At 43.6% G+C, this 19,741-nt stretch overlaps 1 protein-coding gene across 1 annotated transcript in view; it reads right to left on the bottom strand.

The window, feature by feature from the left end:
* Positions 1-1,668: 1,668 nt before the first annotated feature.
* GNB3 (G protein subunit beta 3) overlaps positions 1,669-19,741 on the bottom strand; it is a 32,430-nt gene continuing 14,357 nt past the window's right edge. The window contains exons 2-10 of the mRNA XM_073552964.1: positions 18,976-19,042; positions 12,469-12,507; positions 12,284-12,390; positions 12,082-12,145; positions 10,400-10,562; positions 10,107-10,173; positions 7,069-7,270; positions 6,756-6,972; positions 1,669-2,376 (exon numbers count right to left, since the gene is read on the bottom strand). Coding sequence (XP_073409065.1) covers positions 2,270-2,376; positions 6,756-6,972; positions 7,069-7,270; positions 10,107-10,173; positions 10,400-10,562; positions 12,082-12,145; positions 12,284-12,390; positions 12,469-12,507; positions 18,976-19,032 — 1,023 coding nt within the window. The 5' untranslated portion in view covers positions 19,033-19,042 and the 3' untranslated portion in view covers positions 1,669-2,269. The remainder of the gene's footprint in view (positions 2,377-6,755; positions 6,973-7,068; positions 7,271-10,106; positions 10,174-10,399; positions 10,563-12,081; positions 12,146-12,283; positions 12,391-12,468; positions 12,508-18,975; positions 19,043-19,741) is intronic.

Genomic DNA, 19,741 nt, shown 5'->3' with positions numbered 1-19,741 from the left:
TATAACTACTATAATACTGCCCCCTATGTACAGAATATAACTACTATAATACTGCTCCTATGTACAAGAATATAACTACTATAATACTGCCCCCTATGTACAGAATATAACCGCTATAATACTGCCCCTATGTACAAGAATATAACTACTATAATACTGCCCCCTATGTAAAGGAATATAACTGCTATAATACTGCCCCCTATGTACAAGAATATAACTACAATAATACTGCCCCCTATGTACAGAATATAACCGCTATAATACTGCCCCTAAGTACAAGAATATATCTACTATAATACTGCTCCTATGTACAAGAATATAACTACTATAATACTGCTCCCTATGTACAAGAATATAACTACTATAATACTGCCACCTATATGCAAGAATATAACTACTATAATACTGCCCCTATATACAAGAATATACCTACTATAACACTGCCCCTATATACAAGAATATAACTACTATAATACTGCCCCCTATGTACAAGAATATAACTACTATAATACTGCTCCTATGTACAAGAATATAACTACTATAATACTGCCCCTATGTACAAGAATACAACTGCTATAATACTGCTCCTATGTTCAAGAATATAACTACTATAATACTGCCCCTATTTACAAGAATATAACTACTATAATACTGCCCCCTATGTACAAGAATATAACTACTATAATACTGCCCCTATTTACAAGAATATAACTACTATAATACTGCTCCTATGTACAAGAATATAACTACTATAATACTGCCCCTATTTACAAGAATATAACTACTATAATACTGCCCCTATTTACAAGAATATAACTACTATAATACTGCCCCCTATGTACAAGAATATAACTACTATAATACTGCCCCTATTTACAAGAATATAACTACTATAATACTGCCTCTATGTACAAGAATATAACTACTATAATACTGCCCCTATGTACAGGAATATAACTACTATAATACTGCTCCTATGTACAAGAATATAACTTCTATAATACTGCCCCTATTTACAAGAATATAACTACTATAATACTGCTCCTATGTACAAGAATATAACTACTATAATACTGCTCCTATGTACAAGAATATAACTACTATAATACTGCCCCTATGTACAAGAATATAACTACTATAATACTGCCCCTATGTACAGGAATATAACTACTATAATACTGCTCCTATGTACAAGAATATAACTACGATAATACTGCCCCTATGTACAAGAATATAACTACTATAATACTGCCCCATGTACAAGAATATAACTACTATAATACTGCTCCTATGTACAAGAATATAACTACTATAATACTGCCTCTATGTACAAGAATATAACTACTATAATACTGCCCCTATGTACAGGAATATAACTACTATAATACTGCTCCTATGTACAAGAATATAACTTCTATAATACTGCTCCTATGTACAAGAATATAACTACTATAATACTGCCCCATGTACAAGAATATAACTATTATAATACTGCCCCTATTTACAAGAATATAACTACTATAATACTGCTCCTATATACAAGAATATAACCGCTATAATTACTGGCCCTATGTACAGGAATATAGCTGCTATAATATGTTCTCCACACACACATCTTGTATGTCGTACTGACATATATGGAGACATCTAGAAAGACTGAGTCCAAAGTGTCTGCAAACCTGAGATTTAATAAAATCAGTAACATGTCCGGAAGATGCCAAAAATCTTCGGCTTCTATGACCTAAAATAGATTTTATTTTCCTCTTTCTATAAAACACAAACCTGTTTGAAAAAAAAAAAGTGACAGAAAAGGGGGGGGGGGGAGAGGCTTCAGCATAATAAATTAAGTAGATATGCACACAGATGTCAACGTTGTATGCAGCAGGAGTGGAAAACAAAAGTGGGGAGGTGCGGGAGTTTGATCAGAAAGGATTGATTTTGGGGGGGGGAGTAACAGCTGCTGTATTGGGGGGTGATCTAAAGTCTGCATCCAATTAGCAGCAGACATATGGGTGCAGTGTGAACAGCAGCCACCAGGAGGCAGTGTTTGCATTTTGCTTGTTTATGGGGCTTCTGCAGCTAGTAAGTGTCACACAGCAAATCCAAGAAGGTGCCTGGTATGGAGGGGGGATGCTGGTGCAGCCCTGCACTGGTGGGATAAGACGCTAATTAGGGTATAATCTGGGGCATTGATAAATGGACTGTGAGGGGCAGGGGAGGTGAGTTTAGGTGCCCCTCTCTCCGCTGCATGAAGTATCTTGCAAAAAATTCAGTTCCAGATTTTCAGGAAACTATCCCACGATCCTGTGGCGGCCGCCATCCCATCTGAGGTGACGCCGAGGCAGCTGACGCGGTTATCGTGCCCGGAGAGCACACCTGTAAAATTAGAGAAAAAAAAGTATAATATAGAGGTAAGAAGTTATGTAGCAGCTTCTTGGCTACATCCGGGATAGCCGGGTGACGGAGCGGTCACGTCTCATGCAACTGTAAGGCTGAGTTCACACGTGGCGTTTTTTTCGCGTTTCCGCGGCGGTTTTAACCGTGTGATTTTGCCGCGAAAAATAAGCATCCCATGCATTCCTATGGGATTCCGCAATGCTGTGCTAATGCTGCGGTTTTTACCGAGGCGGAATCACTTCGCAGTAAAAACCGCAGCATGCTCATTAATTTTGCGGAATCGCGGCGATCCCGCACCCATAGGAATGTATTGTTCCGCTTACTTCCCGCATGTGGCTGTGCACACCATGCGGAAAGTAAGCAGAACATTTGCGGATGGTACCCACGGTCCGGAGGAGAGGAGACTGTCCTCCGGGCTTTGGGTACCATATCCCTGTAAAAAATAGAATTTAAAATAAAAAATATTGTTATTCTCACCTTCCGACATCCCGCGAAGCATTCCCGCCTCTCTCCACGCTCCCAGTCCCAGTAAGCCTTTGCGAAAATGCCCGCGATGGCGTCCGTTCTTGCGGGATCGCGAAGTCTCGCGGTCATTCGCGCGACATCATCGTGAATTACCGCGAGACATCGCGATCCCGCAAGAACGGACGTCATCGCTGGCATTTTCGCAAAGGATTACTGGGAACGGCTGCGCGGGACGTCGGAAGGTGAGAATAACACCATTTTTTATTATTTTTTGCATTTTATCTTTTACTATTGAAGCCGCATAGGCGGCCTCAGTAGTAAAAAGTTGGTCACACTTGTCAAACACTATGTTTGACGAGTGTGACCAGCCTGTCAATCAGTTCTCCAAGCGATGCTACAGATTACTTGGAAAACGCTAGCATTTTGCAAGCTAAATACGCTTGCAAAATGCTAGTTTTTCCGCGGGAAAATCGCGGGAATTTAAAATGCGATTTTCCCGCAGAATGGAATTCCGGAATTCTCGCGGTAATTTCCGCGAGAGTTCCGGTACGTGTGAACTTAGCCTAGCTCAGTCAGATGTCCGATTTTTTTTTTTTTTCGGAATACAAGAAAATCGGATCAATAATTCTGATCAGTGTGATCAGACGTTGCCATGTGTGTCATTCGATTTTCTTGTACGTGGAGAGATAAAAAAAAACTTCTCCTACTGAATGGTATTAATAGTTGTTATCCCAATTAGAAGATAATATTGGTGTTAAGTACGCAACAATGGAATTAATCTGCAATTTGCTTTTCATTCAAGGACCAGACATGATATTGTTGAAAGCAATGTTTTATTTTAATATGGTTAACTCAATAAACATGATTTAAACGAAAAAACTTCTCCTTTTGACAGTCCGTCAAAATTGGGCTGCACTTAGACGTCATCCGAGTGCAATCTGATTTTTTTATTTTCACGGACCCATTGATTGCATTGCTGATTTTGAGCTGACTTTCTGATCACAATCGGACATGTCTCTGATATTTTCTGTGGAAAATGTAATGAACATAGTTTTTTTTCCCTGTTTTTGGGTGGTAAAATGACTTTTTTTAAGCAGAGACCACTTGAAGCAGTGATCCTTCTGCGCGGCAATTTTCTAGGGGTTTCTGTTTTTGCTCTGAAGTGTTTTGGTTAACGTTTTTCCATAGTTGTTTCTGAGATGGCTTCAGCAGTTTTTTTACTTCTATTCTTGGGTAAACTAAGTGCCTGTTCACACCACATTTAGGCCGACTTCTTGACTCTATTGTGGAATCCATCTGACACTGGATCCGTTCCCTATAATCAGACTTTGCATTGCATCTGGCGTCCATTACGGTGGTGTCAAAAGTCGGCTCTGCTGGAAAGGCGGACAGACACCGTACAGAGTCTAACTATAGTGAATGGATCCGTCAGACATGAGGCGAACCGGCCCTGGCCGCCATCATGGTTTCCATTGGCAGCCATATTGGCTCCCAGAAATGAGACCTAACGATCAGTGAGGACGATGATCCGGTGGATTCCCATCGCTGCTTGGGAGGGAGACATTAACTCATTCCTGTCAGATGAGGTGTGTAGTTGTTGCCTAGCAACAACTCTGATAAGAGCAATGGCTGTCGTATGCATAATGTTATTTCCGGCACCGTTTACATATTATAGCCCAGTCTCCAGTATGGATAGTGATTACGGCATCGCGGGTGAAGTTTCCCCACATTCCCACTGGGCAGTTATCACTGCGATCACCGGCGTATAACGAGCCGTTATGGAAGGCTGAATGACAACATGGAGCTTCTGTCTCCGACCTCATCAAGGATCGTTAATGAATATGAAACATTAATTATAAGAAGAGAAACCAGTTTATGACGTAATAGGAGACATTAGTCTTCCTTACTGACCGCAATGGAGCGGGGAATGGAGGTCAAATACACAAAAGGCCTCGTATCAAAGATGGCTGACAGAAAATGTTGCCATCACTCTTCATCCTCTATTATCTGGGCACTAGACGAAGGGCGATGGCCGATCATCGATCGAGTATTCGTCTGCTATCAACCATTACAGTTGTTCAAAGTGCCAGTCTCTTGTAAAGCCTGACCTGTGGCTTATGAGTGGACTTTTTAGGAGTCCCAAGATGGCGGCAATGTGTGTTTTCAGCAGGCTGCTGACTGCCATAACAGCCCCCGGGCAACCCGCCATCGCATCTTATGCATGATCAGCAGGTATCCTATTGTAATTAACTGCAAGGATCAAGAAAATATTTCAGAAATTGGAGTATCCCTTTAAGCAAGCTATGGGCAAACTACACTCACTGGCCACTTTATTAGGTACACCTGTCCAACTGTGTGTTAAGACTTAATTTCTAATCAGCCAATCACATGGCGGCAACTCAGTGCATTTAGGCATGTAGACATGGTCAAGACAATCTCCTGCAGTTCAAACCGAGCATCAGTATGGGGAAGAAAGGTGATTTGAGTGCCTTTGAACGTGGCATGATTGTTGGTGCCAGAAGGGCTGGTCTGAGAATTTCAGAAACTGCTGATCTACTGGGATTTTCACGCACAACCATCTCTAGGGTTTACAGAGAATGGTCCGAAAAAGAAAAAAAATCCAGTGAGCGGCAGTTCTGTGGCCGGAAATGCCATGTTGATGCCAGAGGTCAGAGGAGAATGGGCAGACTGGTTCGAGCTGATAGAAAGGCAACAGTGACTCAAATTGCCACCCGTTACAACCAAGGTAGGCAGAAGAGCATCTCTGAACGCACAGTGCGTCGAACTTTGAGGCAGATGGGCTACAGCAGCAGAAGACCACACTGGGTACCACTCCTCTCAGCTAAGAACAGGAAACTGAGGCTACAATTTGCACAAGCTCATCGAAATTGGACAGTAGAAGATTGGAAAAACGTTGCCTGGTCTGATGAGTCTCGATTTCTGCTGCGACATTCGGATGGTAGGGTCAGAATTTGGCGTAAACAACATGAAAGCATGGATCCATCCAGCCTTGTATCAACGGTTCAGGCTGGTGGTGGTGGTGTCATGGTGTGGGGAATTTTTTCTGGGCACTCTTTGGGCCCCTTGGTACCAATTCAGCATCGTTGCAACGCCACAGCCTACCTGAGTATTGTTGCTGACCATGTCCATCCCTTTATGACCACAATGTACCCAACATCTGATGGCTACTTTCAGCAGGATAATGCGCCATGTCATAAAGCTCGAATCATCTCAGATTGGTTTCTTGAACATGACAATGAGTTTACTGTACTCAAATGGCCTCCTCAGTCACCAGATCTCAATCCAATAGAGCATCTTTGGGATGTGGTGGAACGGGAGATTCGCATCAGGGATGTGCAGCCGACAAATCTGCGCCAACTGTGTGATGCCATCATGTCAATATGGTCCAAAATCTCTGAGGAATGCTTCCAGCACCTTGTTGAATCTCTGCCACGAAGAATTGAGGCAGTTCTGAAGGCAAAAGGGGGTCCAACCCCTTACTAGCATGGTGTACCTAATAAAGTGGCCAGTGAGTGTATATTGGTCACCCAAAATATATTGTGACTGGCAGATAAGTTGTCCTGTTAATATGGGGGGCTCACTCAACTCAATGGCATGAAAAAGATCAGTATTTCCCTGGAACAGCTTATCTCAGCAGAAACTCACACTTTTGCTTATTTTTTTTCTCCTGGCGAGATGTTAGTTGATGGGATTGTTCATCCATGTGCATTAAATATCCTTTGAGCATCCCAAAATACTAAGTTCAGGACCCCAATCACCAGGCACCCCTGATCTGGTGCAATTTAGTGTGTACATTTGCATTCTGGACCATCAGTAGTTCTGGACTATTAGGAACCCAGGAAATTATATCATGGGGTACGAATGGGACTCACCAACTCTTTCACACTTTAGACAGTCCCATATGTTGCAGTTGAAGTCATCGTATCCAGCCAGGAGGAGACGGCCGCTGCGGGAGAACGCCACCGAGGTGATGCCGCAGATGATGCTGTCCTGAGAGTAGACGCTGATCTCCTGGTCAGCACGCAGATCAAACAAGCGACACGTGGCGTCATCAGAACCCGTGCATATGGCCTGGCCACTGGGGAAGAACTGTGCAGGCAAAGGGGTTAGGAGTAAGACACCTTGTTTTTTTTGCTTGCACGTTTTTACATGACTTCCCATTCTGCTGCCCATTCCCATACTCACACAGATGGCATTGATGTCTGACTCGTGCCCAATAAATGTCTGTCTGCATTCGCCCTGTCGAACATCCCACAGCTTGGCGCTTGCATCACAAGCCCCAGAAATGAAGAGGTTAAAGTCGGGAGACACAGCCAGGCTCATACAGTCTCCTGTGTGGCCCACGAACACTGTCTTCTGCTGCCCAGTCTCAATATCCCACAAAGCACTGAGTGAAAATGAGGGGAACATATACAATGTGGATGACTTTGTTATGGTAGCACTGGGGTTGTAAATGTACAAAATCCCTTATATAAAAGTACTTGCAGCTGTCTCTGCTATGGGGCGCTGGGATTAGTTGGACCCCCATCACTGTTCCCTATTTTGAGTCACTTGTGGCCTTTCTTAATGGGGATCCATTTAACATCAGATTTATAGTGGCACTTGGTCTGTGAATGTACAAAATCCCCAATAAAAAAGTATTGCAGCTGTCTATGCTTTTGGGGCCCTGGGACTAGTTGAACACCCATTGCTGTTCTCTTTTTTGAGAAACTAGTTCCCTTTCATTATTGGGAAAACCATTGCAGGCTGATTTATAAGGGCACTAGGGTTGTCAATGTGTGTATGTTTAGAGTCACTGGGGTTGTTAATGTTATGGAGGCACTATGACCGTTTTTTGATATAAGGGCATTAAGGCTTTCATTGTTATGGTAGCACTGGGGCTGTGAATGTGGAAAATACCTAATATAAAAACACTGCAGCTGTCTCTGCTGTGGGGGACACTGTGGTCAGTTGAACTCCCATTACTGTGAAAAATGAGGATGAATGAACTCATGTGTTTTGCATATTTTTACATATTACCCATAAGGGATGGGGGCATTGCTCTAGAATCACTGCGTTGAGAAACATGTGATGGTGTCTCCGCAGTGTTGGATGTTGATCTCCATGAGTTCATTCATCCTCATTTTTCACAGTCTTCTACTAGGCATTGCTCCTACTGGCCAGTTTCCTACTCCACACTGATGAGGGGCAATACCCCGAAACAGCTGTCTGTGGATGGATACCATGTTTTGGCATAGGTGGTTTCCTTCATTGGAGACTGCCCTTCCCGTGGTTGTTCCTTCCCGGGGAAAGTCCTGGCTAGTCATTGCTTGCGTTGAGAAACATGTGATGGTGTCTTCGCGGCTTGTGTTTTGCATATTTTTACATAGGACTCCCATTCCTGTCACTTTTTTGAGTCAATTGTGTTCTTTCTTTATTGGGGACCCAAATACAGGCATATTTATGGTTCCACTGGGTCTATGAAAGTACAAAATCCCTAATATAAAAGCATTTCAGCTGTTTATGCTGTAGGGGCACTGGGACTAGTTGAACCCCCATCATTGATTTCTTTTTTGAGGCAATTGTGACTTCATCCCTTTAATACATATCTAATAAACATACGGTAATTATAGGTCTTTTTTCTATGATAAACTGCTACATGAGAGACTACACTGATATTTTTTCTGATAAGATCAATTGTGTTCTTTCTTTATTAGGAGCCCCATTACAGGCAGATTTATGGTTGTACTTAGTCTGTGAATGTACAAAATCTGTCTCTGCTGGATGGGGGGCGCATTAAGACTATTCAGACCCCCATTACTGTTCGTTGTTTTTTTGGGGATGCCATTACAGGCAGATTTACGGGGTCACTGGAGCTGTCAATGTACCTTTCTCTGTAATAGAGTTACAGGAGTTGTTATTGCTATGGAGCTACTGTGACTGTTTCTGATATAAGGGCATTGGGGCCTTCATTGTTTTGGTGCCACTAGGGCTGTCTTCATGTAACTCGTTATGGAGGCACTGGGGATTTCATTGTTATGGAAGTAATACAGCTATTGCTATTATGGGGACACTATGGTGCCTTGAATATGTCATGTTTATGGGGACATCGTTGTCAATATAATGAGGTTCTGCAGCAATCACTGGTCCTGAGGGCCCTATAGCTGTCTCTTTTATGGGGCCACTGGGTCTGTCACTATTAAAGGGGTGTTGTGTTGTGAGTTCATTTTCCCCTTCACTACTGAGGCCCGAGGAACTCCCTCTTCTGGTGAAGAAAGGTAGTGAGCCTGATTGTCAAACACCTGGGGCTGATGATGATGACTGGCTGAGTGGAGTTAATGACTGGATATAAGGCTGCCGACGCCCTTCTGGCCTGCGGGTGATTTCTCTGTGGACTTCTAGGAAACCAGTCTGATTCCTGCTCATCTAAAGCTAAGATTTCTGCTTTGCCTTTTTGCATTAGTGTTTTGTTTTCCTTGCTTTTCTGGATTCTGCCATTCCCTGCTGGGGTGAGCTGAATCTCCTTTTGCCTGTTGCTCTGTTTTCAGAATATTCCTGAGTACTGACATAGCCTTTTTTGAAGCCTAGAGTCTTCAGGGCCTTTTTTACTGTCAGTTTGTTAGCTCTTATTTTCATAGGGTTTTTCACGGATTGCAGACAGCAGCCTTCCTGTCCTTTCCTATCTAAGCTAGCTTGGGCCCCATCTTTGCTCAGTCTATCTTTCTGTCTGTGTTTTGTTCTTTCTTCTTGCTTCACCGTCATTATATGTGGGGGGCTGCCTTTTGCTTTGGGGTCTGCTCTGGGGCAGTTTAGATTTCCCTTTCTGTCTTTAGGCTATGTAGTCCTCCGGCTGTGATCGAGGGGCCTAGGGCATCGTAGGAGCCCCCCACGGCTACTGCTAGTTGTGTTGATAGGTTCAGGGGTCTGCAATCCGATAGCTGCCAACTTCTCTGGTTTTCTGGACTTAGCTAGCATTTCTGTTTTTGCCTCCTACGGTGACTCAATCATAACAGTGTTGTAAATGTCGCCACCAGTGCAATTTCTGACGCATTTTGGATCAAATAGATACGGGCCATATTTGATCCAAAACGCATCAGATTTTGCACTGATGTCTGTCTGACTTGCTTCCTGTGGATTATAAAATAAAGCCATTAAGATTTTTTAGGAACCATAATGGGGGTCGGAATAGCCTTATGGGGGGCACAGAGGCTCTCAGTGTTATTTTTCCAACCCTCAGCACTTACCAGGTGGTGTCTCCTGAGCTGGTTACAATCTGGTTATCATCCAGGAATCTACAGCAGGAAAGATAACCTGTGGATTACAGCAACAAAGAAGTGAGGATGATTTGCAACACTATAACCCCAATATAAGAATGTTTCCAATCACTGACAGCAAGGAAAGAATTTCTAATTTGTAAGATATTGAGAAAATGAGCTGCAGAGTTACAAAAGTTGCAAAAGTTTTAGAACACTCCCTAATAAATTGTCTGCAGCTTTCTCCAAGTCTCATACATGGAGTATAATGGGGGGACACTGACCTGTGTGAGCCGCCAGCTCCCTGCTAACACGAACGTTTCCCTCGCGCGTCTTCAAGTTGTAGATAGAGCACATGTTGTCTAAACCACCGCAGGCAACAAAGTTCCCAGAGGGCGCATAGGAGCAGGTCATCACCCAGGAAGATCGCAGGGGGATGGCATGGACCTAGAAGAGGACGGAAGCCGTGAGGATGAAGATGGTGGGCGCAATACATCATAAGAAGAGGTTTGGGATGGTCACAGCTCAATTGGATGCAGCACAGATGGAGCAGAATGGATGGAGGTGCAAGAAAGAGTTTTCTCATTCACTGACAGCAAGCAGAAATCCTGAAAATGGTGAAGGATTGAAACTCAAAGGTAAGAGATTTATCAATCTTTATCTAATTCTGGCTTAAAAAATAGGAGAAAAAATGTTTTATGATTTGCACCTCATCATTTATTTTGGGCACGATTCATCAAGCAGTTTTCACTAGTTTTCTGGCGTAAGGTGTGGCTGGATTTTTAGGACAATTGCAGGAATATTGTGATTTTTTTTTTGCGTTTTTATGTCACCTTTTTGAAATGTGAGCAGAGCTTGGCCATGCCTCCATTCCGCTAAGCTCTGCCCACTTTTTCAAAAAGGGGTCACACCTGGCCAGGACTGGTGTAAATCACTAAAAGTCATATATTTTTTGTGCAATTATAGGTTGCGCAAAATATATGCAACTTTCTAAGCAGTTTTATGCCAAAACTGGTGAAAACTTTGTGTTTCAGAGGGGAACTTGGTCTTAGCAGAAAGGGGGGGAGGGCGTAGCATACTGTGAGACAGTGACCAAAATTGTGGCGGAAATTTCTGGTACAGAGTAAGCCAACTAATAAGAGTTAGTGATAAATATGCAGCAAAGTATATTAGACTGTTAAAGGAGTTTTCATTTATGCACTGATTAAACTTTATTAACCTAAAATTGGAAAATCTCTTAAGCTTTTTTCCTCTCCTTGGACGATCGCTAAAAATATTACTGCAACAATCTGGAATGTTTGATAATCTTTTCCATATTAGGTCCCATTAGTTATGAATTAAAGGGTTATTCCCGTCTTAATAGATAGGTATTGTCGGATGGAGCTTGCAAAAACAAGCACTTTTGCAATTTACTGCTTACTAAAATTTTCATCTGTTCTTGAGATATTTCCATTCTTTTGTTTACATATTGTTGCCTTGGAGACCGACCACCGCTGCTAGACAGCAGGACATGTACAGTGTTTACCAGCCCTTTTTTACTGAGCTGGTCGCGCTGGTTTGAAGCTGGCCAAGATAATTGGAGTGCGCTGTTACCTACTAATCCAGCATCAGTGCACTGCTTATAAGCTACACCACCGGTGGTCGGTTTCCTTGGCTACGAGATGGAAACAGAAGAAAAGTGTTAATATCTCAGTAACGGCTGAAAATTTTAATACACAGTAAACGGCAAAAGTGCTTGTATTTACAAAGTCTATCCAACAATATCCATCTGTGAAGATGGGAATAACTCTAAATGCAATGTTCAACGTCACCAATGCTGATCAGATTATCATGGAATTTCCTGGTCGGCCCTATAATGAGGACTTTGCACCACAAGCGTCCATCAGATCCACCAGAAGCCTCCTTTGAAGCTCATCACTTGCCACTTTTGTTTCATTGTAGACGGTGGCACTTATCCCAGACTCACCTTGTTTGTTGTGTATGTGTCCCAGACAATCAGTTTTCCATCCTGGGAGGCGCTGACCAGGAGCCTGTATGACACGATAGACCACACAATCATATAGAGAAACTTCAGAAAATGTAAACAACTCTATAAAACTTTATATAGAATACTCCAACCCCAACGTGACCTGACCACTAGACATGACCATAAGACTATTAGTCAGTACCTTGAGTCAGTCGACCAATGCATTGCGTAGATTTTCGCCAGGTGACCACGCAGCGTTCTCCTGGTGCGTAACTGTATACGTCCAACCACCTCCATCCCGGATGTGATCTGATGGGAGAAGTTGTATGCGGTCATTACTTAGGGAACACAACAGAAATGGGTTTTTTTCCCCAAAAAAGGACTCACCTGTTCCAGGGTGGTGTCTGCACATTGTTTTCTGGCATCCTGAAAGCAAATAATGAAGATCTATTAGGACGGCAGAAACGGAAGGACGACCTTACTGCTGCAAAATGCAATGACCAGAGGTAGAAGACTAGTGTCCTTCTATGGATCCAAATAGTGTTATGTCATCTGGCCATATGACCACGTACTTGTAAGCCAAGGTCTACCGTCAGCCAAGATTCTCCATCAGACCACCTAGTGAGTATTCTCTTTGGTGGAAACCCATAGATCTTATGGGAAGGTTGGAGGAGCCAAACGTTCTAGATATGGCCAAGTAGACAAGGTTGGAACCAGGTGGGACAGGATCGGACACAGGCAGAAGAGAGCCCCTGTGCAGTATAATATATGGGCCCTTTTCCAGTCCAATAGCTCTTAATGCACAAACCCTTACCCCTTGGGCCAATGTAGAGCTGCACAGGCTGCACCAATTTCATGTCCACTCCTATGGTAGGACATGGGATTATTGAGAAAGGGTCTCAGACTAGTCATGATTGGGAATAATTTGGTTGTCGCAGTATCTAAAAAAAAGTCAAAGGTTAACTTCAGCCAAGACCATTTTATCATTTTTATGCTGTACTGATCGTGAAGATATTTTAACTCAAAGTAAATGGGTGATCACAAAATTATGTATTGTTTAAATCAGGGTTTTTTTGTTTTTTTTTGCATATCACTATCTTTATTCAAAATAAAAATGAGAAATCTTGCAATTTTCATACCGGCAAATTGGACTTTTTCGTCTATATTTTTCAGAAAGCATAACGTGTACATTAGCCGCAATAGACTGACCACCGACCCTATCTTTTGTATTGAAGCGTCTAATGAGCATGTGCCACGGTCATTGTGAATTCAGCAAGAGGAGGAGAGCTGTGACATCTGCCATTGTGATTGGTGATGCTCCTCACTAATCTGCGATAACTATTTAAACTTTTCATCAGAATGTGGTCCCTCTTATCATCTGTTCCCACATCCTTCATGCACTCAGTAGCACTTTGTGTCTGTACTTATAGATCCTGGCAGATGGCCGGTTCATGCAGCGTTATTTCATGAATTATACAGTGTGTATGGAAAGTATTTGAACCCTTTAAATTTTTCACTCTTTGTTACATTGCAGCCATTTGGTAAATTAAAAAAAAGTTCATTTTTTTCTCATTACTGTACACTCTGCACCCCATTTTGACTGAAAAAAACCAAATGTAGAAAATTTTGCAAATTTATTAAAAAAGAAAAACTGAAATCTCACATGGTCATAAGTATTCAGACCCTTGGATCAGTATTGAGTAGAAGCTCCTTTTGCGCTAGTACAGCCATGAGTCTTCTTGGGAATGATGCAACAAATTTTTCACCCCTGTACAGTTGTGGCCAAAAGTATTGACACCCCTGCAATTCTGTCAGATAATACTCAGTTTCTTCCTGAAAATGATTGCAAACACAAATTCTTTGGTATTATTATCTTCGTTTAATTTATCTTAAATGAAAAAACACAAAAAGAATTGTCCTAAAGCCAAATTGGATATAATTCCACACCAAACATAAAAAAGAGGGTGGACAAAAGTATTGGCACTGTTCGAAAAATCATGTGATGCTTCTCTAATTTGTGTAATTAACAGCACCTGTAACTTACCTGTGGCACCTAACAGGTGTTGGCAATAACTAAATCACACTTGCAGCCAGTTGACATGGATTAAAGTTGACTCAACCTCTGTCCTGTGTCCTTGTGTGTACCACATTGAGCATGGAGAAAAGAAAGAAGACCAAAGAACTGTCTGAGGACTTGAGAAACCAAATTGTGAGGAAGCATGAGCAATCTCAAGGCTACAAGTCCATCTCCAAAGACCTGAATGTTCCTGTGTCTACCGTGCGCAGTGTCATCAAGAAGTTTAAAGCCCATGGCACTGTGGCTAACCTCCCTAGATGTGGACGGAAAAGAAAAATTGACAAGAGATTTCAACGCAAGATTGTGCGGATGTTGGATAAAGAACCTCGACTAACATCCAAACAAGTTCAAGCTGCCCTGCAGTCCGAGGGTACAACGGTGTCAACCCGTACTATCCGTCGGCGTCTGAATGAAAAGGGACCGTATGGTAGGAGACCCAGGAAGACCCCACTTCTTACCTCGAGACATTAAAAAAGCCAGGCTGGAGTTTGCCAAAACTTACCTGAAAAAGCCGAAAACGTTTTGGAAGAATGTTCTCTGGTCAGATGAGACAAAAGTAGAGCTTTTTGGGCAAAGGCATCAACATAGAGTTTACAGGAGAAAAAAAGAGGCATTCAAAGAAAAGAACACGGTCCCTACAGTCAAACATGGCGGAGGTTCCCTGATATTTTGGGGTTGCTTTGCTGCCTCTGGCACTGGACTGCTTGACCGTGTGCATGGCATTATGAAGTCTGAAGGCTACCAACAAATTTTGCAGCATAATGTAGGGCCCAGTGTGAGAAAGCTGGGTCTCCCTCAGAGGTCATGGGTCTTCCAGCAGGACAATGACCCAAAACACACTTCAAAAAGCACTAGAAAATGGTTTGAGAGAGAGCACTGGAGACTTCTGAGATGGCCAGCAATGAGTCCAGACCTGAATCCCATAGAACACCTGTGGAGAGATCTAAAAATGGCAGTTTGGAGAAGACACCCTTCAAATATCATGGACCTGGAGCAGTTTGCCAAAGAAGAATGGTCTAAAATTCCAGCAGAGCATTGTAAGAAACTTATTGATGGTTACCGGAAGCGGTTGGTCGCAGTTATTTTGGCTAAAGGTTGTGCAACCAAGTATTAGGCTGAGGGTGCCAATACTTTTGTCTGGCCCATTTTTGGAGTTTTGTGTGAAATGATCAATGTTTTGCTTTTTGCTTCATTCTCTTTCGTGTTTTTTCATTTAAGACAAATTAAATGAAGATAATAATACCAAAGAATTTGTGTTTGCAATCATTTTCAGGAAGAAACTGAGTATTACCTGACAGAATTGCAGGGGTGTCAATACTTTTGGCCACAACTGTATTTGGGGATCCTCTGCTATTCTTCCTTGCAGATCCTCTCCAGTTCTGTCAGGTTGGATGGTGAACGTTGGTGGACAGCCATTTTCAGGTCTCTCCAGAGATGCTCAATTGGGTTTAAGTCAGGGCTCTGGCTGGGCCAGTCAAGAATGGTCAAAGAGTTGTTTAAAGCCACTCGTTTGTAATTTTAGCTGTGTGCTTAGGGTCATTGTCTTGTTGGAAGGTTAACCTTCAGCCAAGTCTGAGGTCCAGAGCACTCTGGGAGAGGTTTTCACCCAGAATATCTCTGTACTTGGCCGCATTAATGTTTCTTTCAATGGCAACCAGTCGTCCTGTCCCTGCAGCTGAAAAACACCCCCATAGCATGATGCTGCCACCACCATGTTTCACTGTTGGGATTGTATTGGGCAGGTGATGAGCAGTGCCTGGTTTTCTCCACATATACCGCTTAGAATTATCACCAAAACATTCTATCTTCGTCTCATCAGACCAGAGAATCTTATTTCTCATAGTCTGAGGGTCCTTCATGTGCTTTTTAGCAAACTCTATGTGGGTCGCCCTCACACCCAGGGCTGTGGGGTACTCGGTACCGGGCCCGATGGTCCTCAATGGGAGATGTCAAGGTAGCTGGAACCCAGCCCGTGGCCCTGGGCGCCCATTGTAAATGTTCAGTGTCAATGTGTAAGTCGTGACGCCACCTGTGGTGTTTGGCAAGTGAGATGTTAAGCCGACGCTGCAGACAGATCCTCTAGGACAGATGGTGTGGTGCAGAAGTGATGTTATAGCCCTCCACAGGCAAGGCTGTAGTCCCAGGGCAGAGTAGGTGAAGTGACACGTAGATGGTGTAGTTTCAGGCGCAAGGGATGTAGCAGTGCTGGGCAGGTTGGCGCCGGAATAAGTGGAGGACACTAGGGCTTGTAGTTCCAAAGCTTTACTCACAGTCTGTAGTACACACAGGTGCCCGCTTCCGTGCCGTGTCCTCCGGGTCAGGGACTCAGTCAACCTCCAAGCAAGATGGAAGGCTCCCTTCCAACACTCCGCCAACATGTGCCTTTCTGAACGTCTCCTCTTATAGCGCCTTTGGTGTGAAGTACTCCTAGTACTGAGTTACACTGGAGTTCCTCCTGACAGATGTTCCCAAGAACTCTACTTGTATGGCAGACAGCTGTAGCCTGCTTCGGGGACTCCTTGCTCCTAAGTCCTGGCTCACTATCCAAGTTGCTGTTGTGCCCTCAATTCTGAGATGGGAGTAGTGCATTTACAGCTCACTACTCCACCGGTGTCTGCTTTAGGGCCCTTAGTATCCATACAACCTCGGGGACCGGGCCCCGGCCTTGTGCGTAGAACTTCTAGGCAGGGTTCTCTCCTAACCCACGTCCTCTGTTCCCTTTTACTCCTTCGTTCCGTACTAGTCTCTCCTTCTTATGGAAGATCAGGTTTCTGTTCAATGTCTTTCTCCTTCTTTCCTTTCCCATGCCAGCAGACCCACGTCACTCAGATCTGCTGCAGCACCTCCTTCCTCCATCCCTCTCCCAGGGATCTTCTCTCCTCACACCTCAACTGAACTGAACTGAACTGACTGAAATCCTAAACCTTCCCGCTCTTTTATGTATTCTAACTCCACCCGCCTCCCAGCACGTTTCGTGTTCCAAGCACCACGAAACCTTGTGGCTTTGCTGAACTACTGTGTTGTGTGGGATGGAGGTGTTGGAGCGTGGTCAGGAGCCTCCAACCTACCTGGATGGTGTGGCACCACACGTCAGGAGGAGGTGCAGTACCTCTGTGGCAACTGAATCCTCAGGGGCGCCACATATGCGGGCTTTCATATGTCCGGCACTGAGGAGAGGCTTCCGTCGGGTCACTCTGCCATAAAGGCCCGACTGGTGGAGGGCTGCAGTGATAGTTGATTTTGTGGAACTTTCTCCCATCTCCCTACTACATCTGTGGAGCTCAGCCACAGTGATCTTGGGTTTCTTCTTTACCTCTCTCACCAAGGCTCTTCTCCCACGATTGCTCAGTTTGGCTGGACGGCCAGGTCTAGGAAGACTTCTGCTGGTCCCAAACTTCTTCCATTTAAGGATTATGGAGGCCACTGTGCTCTTAGAAACCTTGAGTACTGCAGAAATTCTTTTGTAACCTTGGCCAGATCTGTGCCTTGCCACAATGCTGTCTCTGAGCTCCTTGGCCAGTTCCTTTGACCTCATGATTCTCATTTGGTGTGACATGCACTGTGAGCTGTGAGGTCTTATATAGACAGGTGTGCGCCTTTACAAATCAAGTCCTATCAGTTTAATTACACACAGCTGGACTCCAATGAAGGAGTAGAACCATCTCAAGGAGGATCACAAGGAAATGGATAGCATGTGACTAAAGCCCCCGTTACACACTGCGATATCACTAGCAATATCGCTGTAAAGTCGCCGATTTAGTGACGTTGCAGCGATATTGCTAGCGATATCGCTGCATGTGATATTTACCTCCGACCGACTCCCCCGCTGGTTATCGCTGATCAAGCGAGAAGCTCCTGGACCATTCCTCGTCGGCCACTTCCTGCTGGGCTTCCTGTGGCGCCGACGAGCGACGCGTGGAGCCGGGAGGAAGGATGCAGGATCGCCGCGTCTGACAGGTAAGTAGTGACCCCCGACCCCAGCGATGTCGCTGGTGAGATCTGCCTGTGTGGCAGCTCACTAGCGACCACTTAGCGATGTACCAGCGATCCTGACCGCGTCATATCGCTGGTCGGGATCGCTGGTGCATCGCTAGGTGTAACGGTACCCTTACATATGAGTGTCTGGGCAAAGGGTCTGAATACTTAAGACCATGTGATATTGCAGTTTTTCTTTTTTTAATAAATTAGCAAAAATTTCTACAGTTCTGTTTTTTTTCAGTCAAGATGGGGTGCAGAGTGTACATTAATGAGAAAAAACATAACTTTTTTGCATTAACCAAATGGCTGCAATGAAACAAAGAGTGAAAAATTTAAAGGGGTCTGAGTACTTTCCGTACCCACTGTATTTATTATTATTATTATTATTATTATTATTATTATTATTATTATTATACACTGGTGGATCCTGTGTTATCAGTTGTGTATAGAGGTAATACCTGTCATTGTAATCCTGCCTCTGATGATAAGAAGCCTCCTGGAAACTCTTTTTGAAAGGACAGGAAGTAAAAGTCTAAAAAAAAAAAAAAAAGCCCTAGTGGCCAATGTGCAAATTGCAAGATTACTAACTTAGTATTTTAACAAAGTTCATGATATAGAAAAATGCATTGCCAACAATTTTTAAAAATACACATAACACAAGAACGTGATTTAAACCATAGGTAATTTTCTGACAACACATTGCTCTTAAGGAGCCCGTACACGGCTAATACAGCTCCGGCCAAATCTCTAATGCGTATGGAGGCATCTTCACAGCTTTAAATAAAAATTGATTAAAAAACCCAAAAGCGACGTAGGCTGGGAAGAGGAGGGGGACCTACCGCAATCTGCTTCTTCAGCGCTTCTGCTTCCTGACGTAGCTCCTCAAGCTCCCCCATCTTGACAACTCTGCAGACACAAACAGGGAAGGAGACTGAGAATATTCGGAGATCAGGGAAAGTGGTGTCAGCCAGCCACGGCGAGAAAGTAACAGTCTCTCATCAGTTCCATTACACAGATATCTGGTGGACCCAACCCAGAGACAGAAGATCTGGTACCCTTCTATCTAGCAGCTGACGCTCCCTAGCAGATCATTTATGGGTGCACAAATCCCTGTTGTATGGGCCCAGGATTATTTTTGCTCTCATCTTTGATATTTAGTGGTTAGTGCCCCTGTTACCCCAAGGTCTATAGGTTTTGTGCCCTAGTATCTGTTGTGCAGTGTTTTTTTAAGTCAGTGGTTTAGTGTCCTAGCCCATGGTATCCATTGGTTTAACGCAACCGCAATTCCAAAAAACGTTGGGACGCTCTGAAAAAATATAACGAAAACAAGAGTGCAGTGATCTGGAAATCTCTTTTGGCCATATTTTAGTCACATCAGAACACAGGAGAAATCAGAAGGTGAATGGTGGACATTTCTCCATTTCATTTGTGTAGCGTCCCCTCTTCTTTTTACAACAGTCCCTAGACATCCTGGAAGTAAGAAGATACAGTGCTGGAGAGAAACGTCCCATTCTTGTCTGAGGTCGGATTCTCGCTGCTCCACAGTTTGGGGTCTTTGCCAGATTTTTAATTTTATAATGCCCCATATGTTTTCAGTTTGAAAGG

This window comes from Dendrobates tinctorius, unplaced genomic scaffold, assembly GCF_039654945.1.
Source record: "Dendrobates tinctorius isolate UK_male_01 unplaced genomic scaffold, ASM3965494v1 ptg000196l, whole genome shotgun sequence".
NCBI lineage: Eukaryota > Metazoa > Chordata > Amphibia > Anura > Dendrobatidae > Dendrobates > Dendrobates tinctorius.
This window is presented reverse-complemented; position numbering and strand designations above follow the sequence as displayed.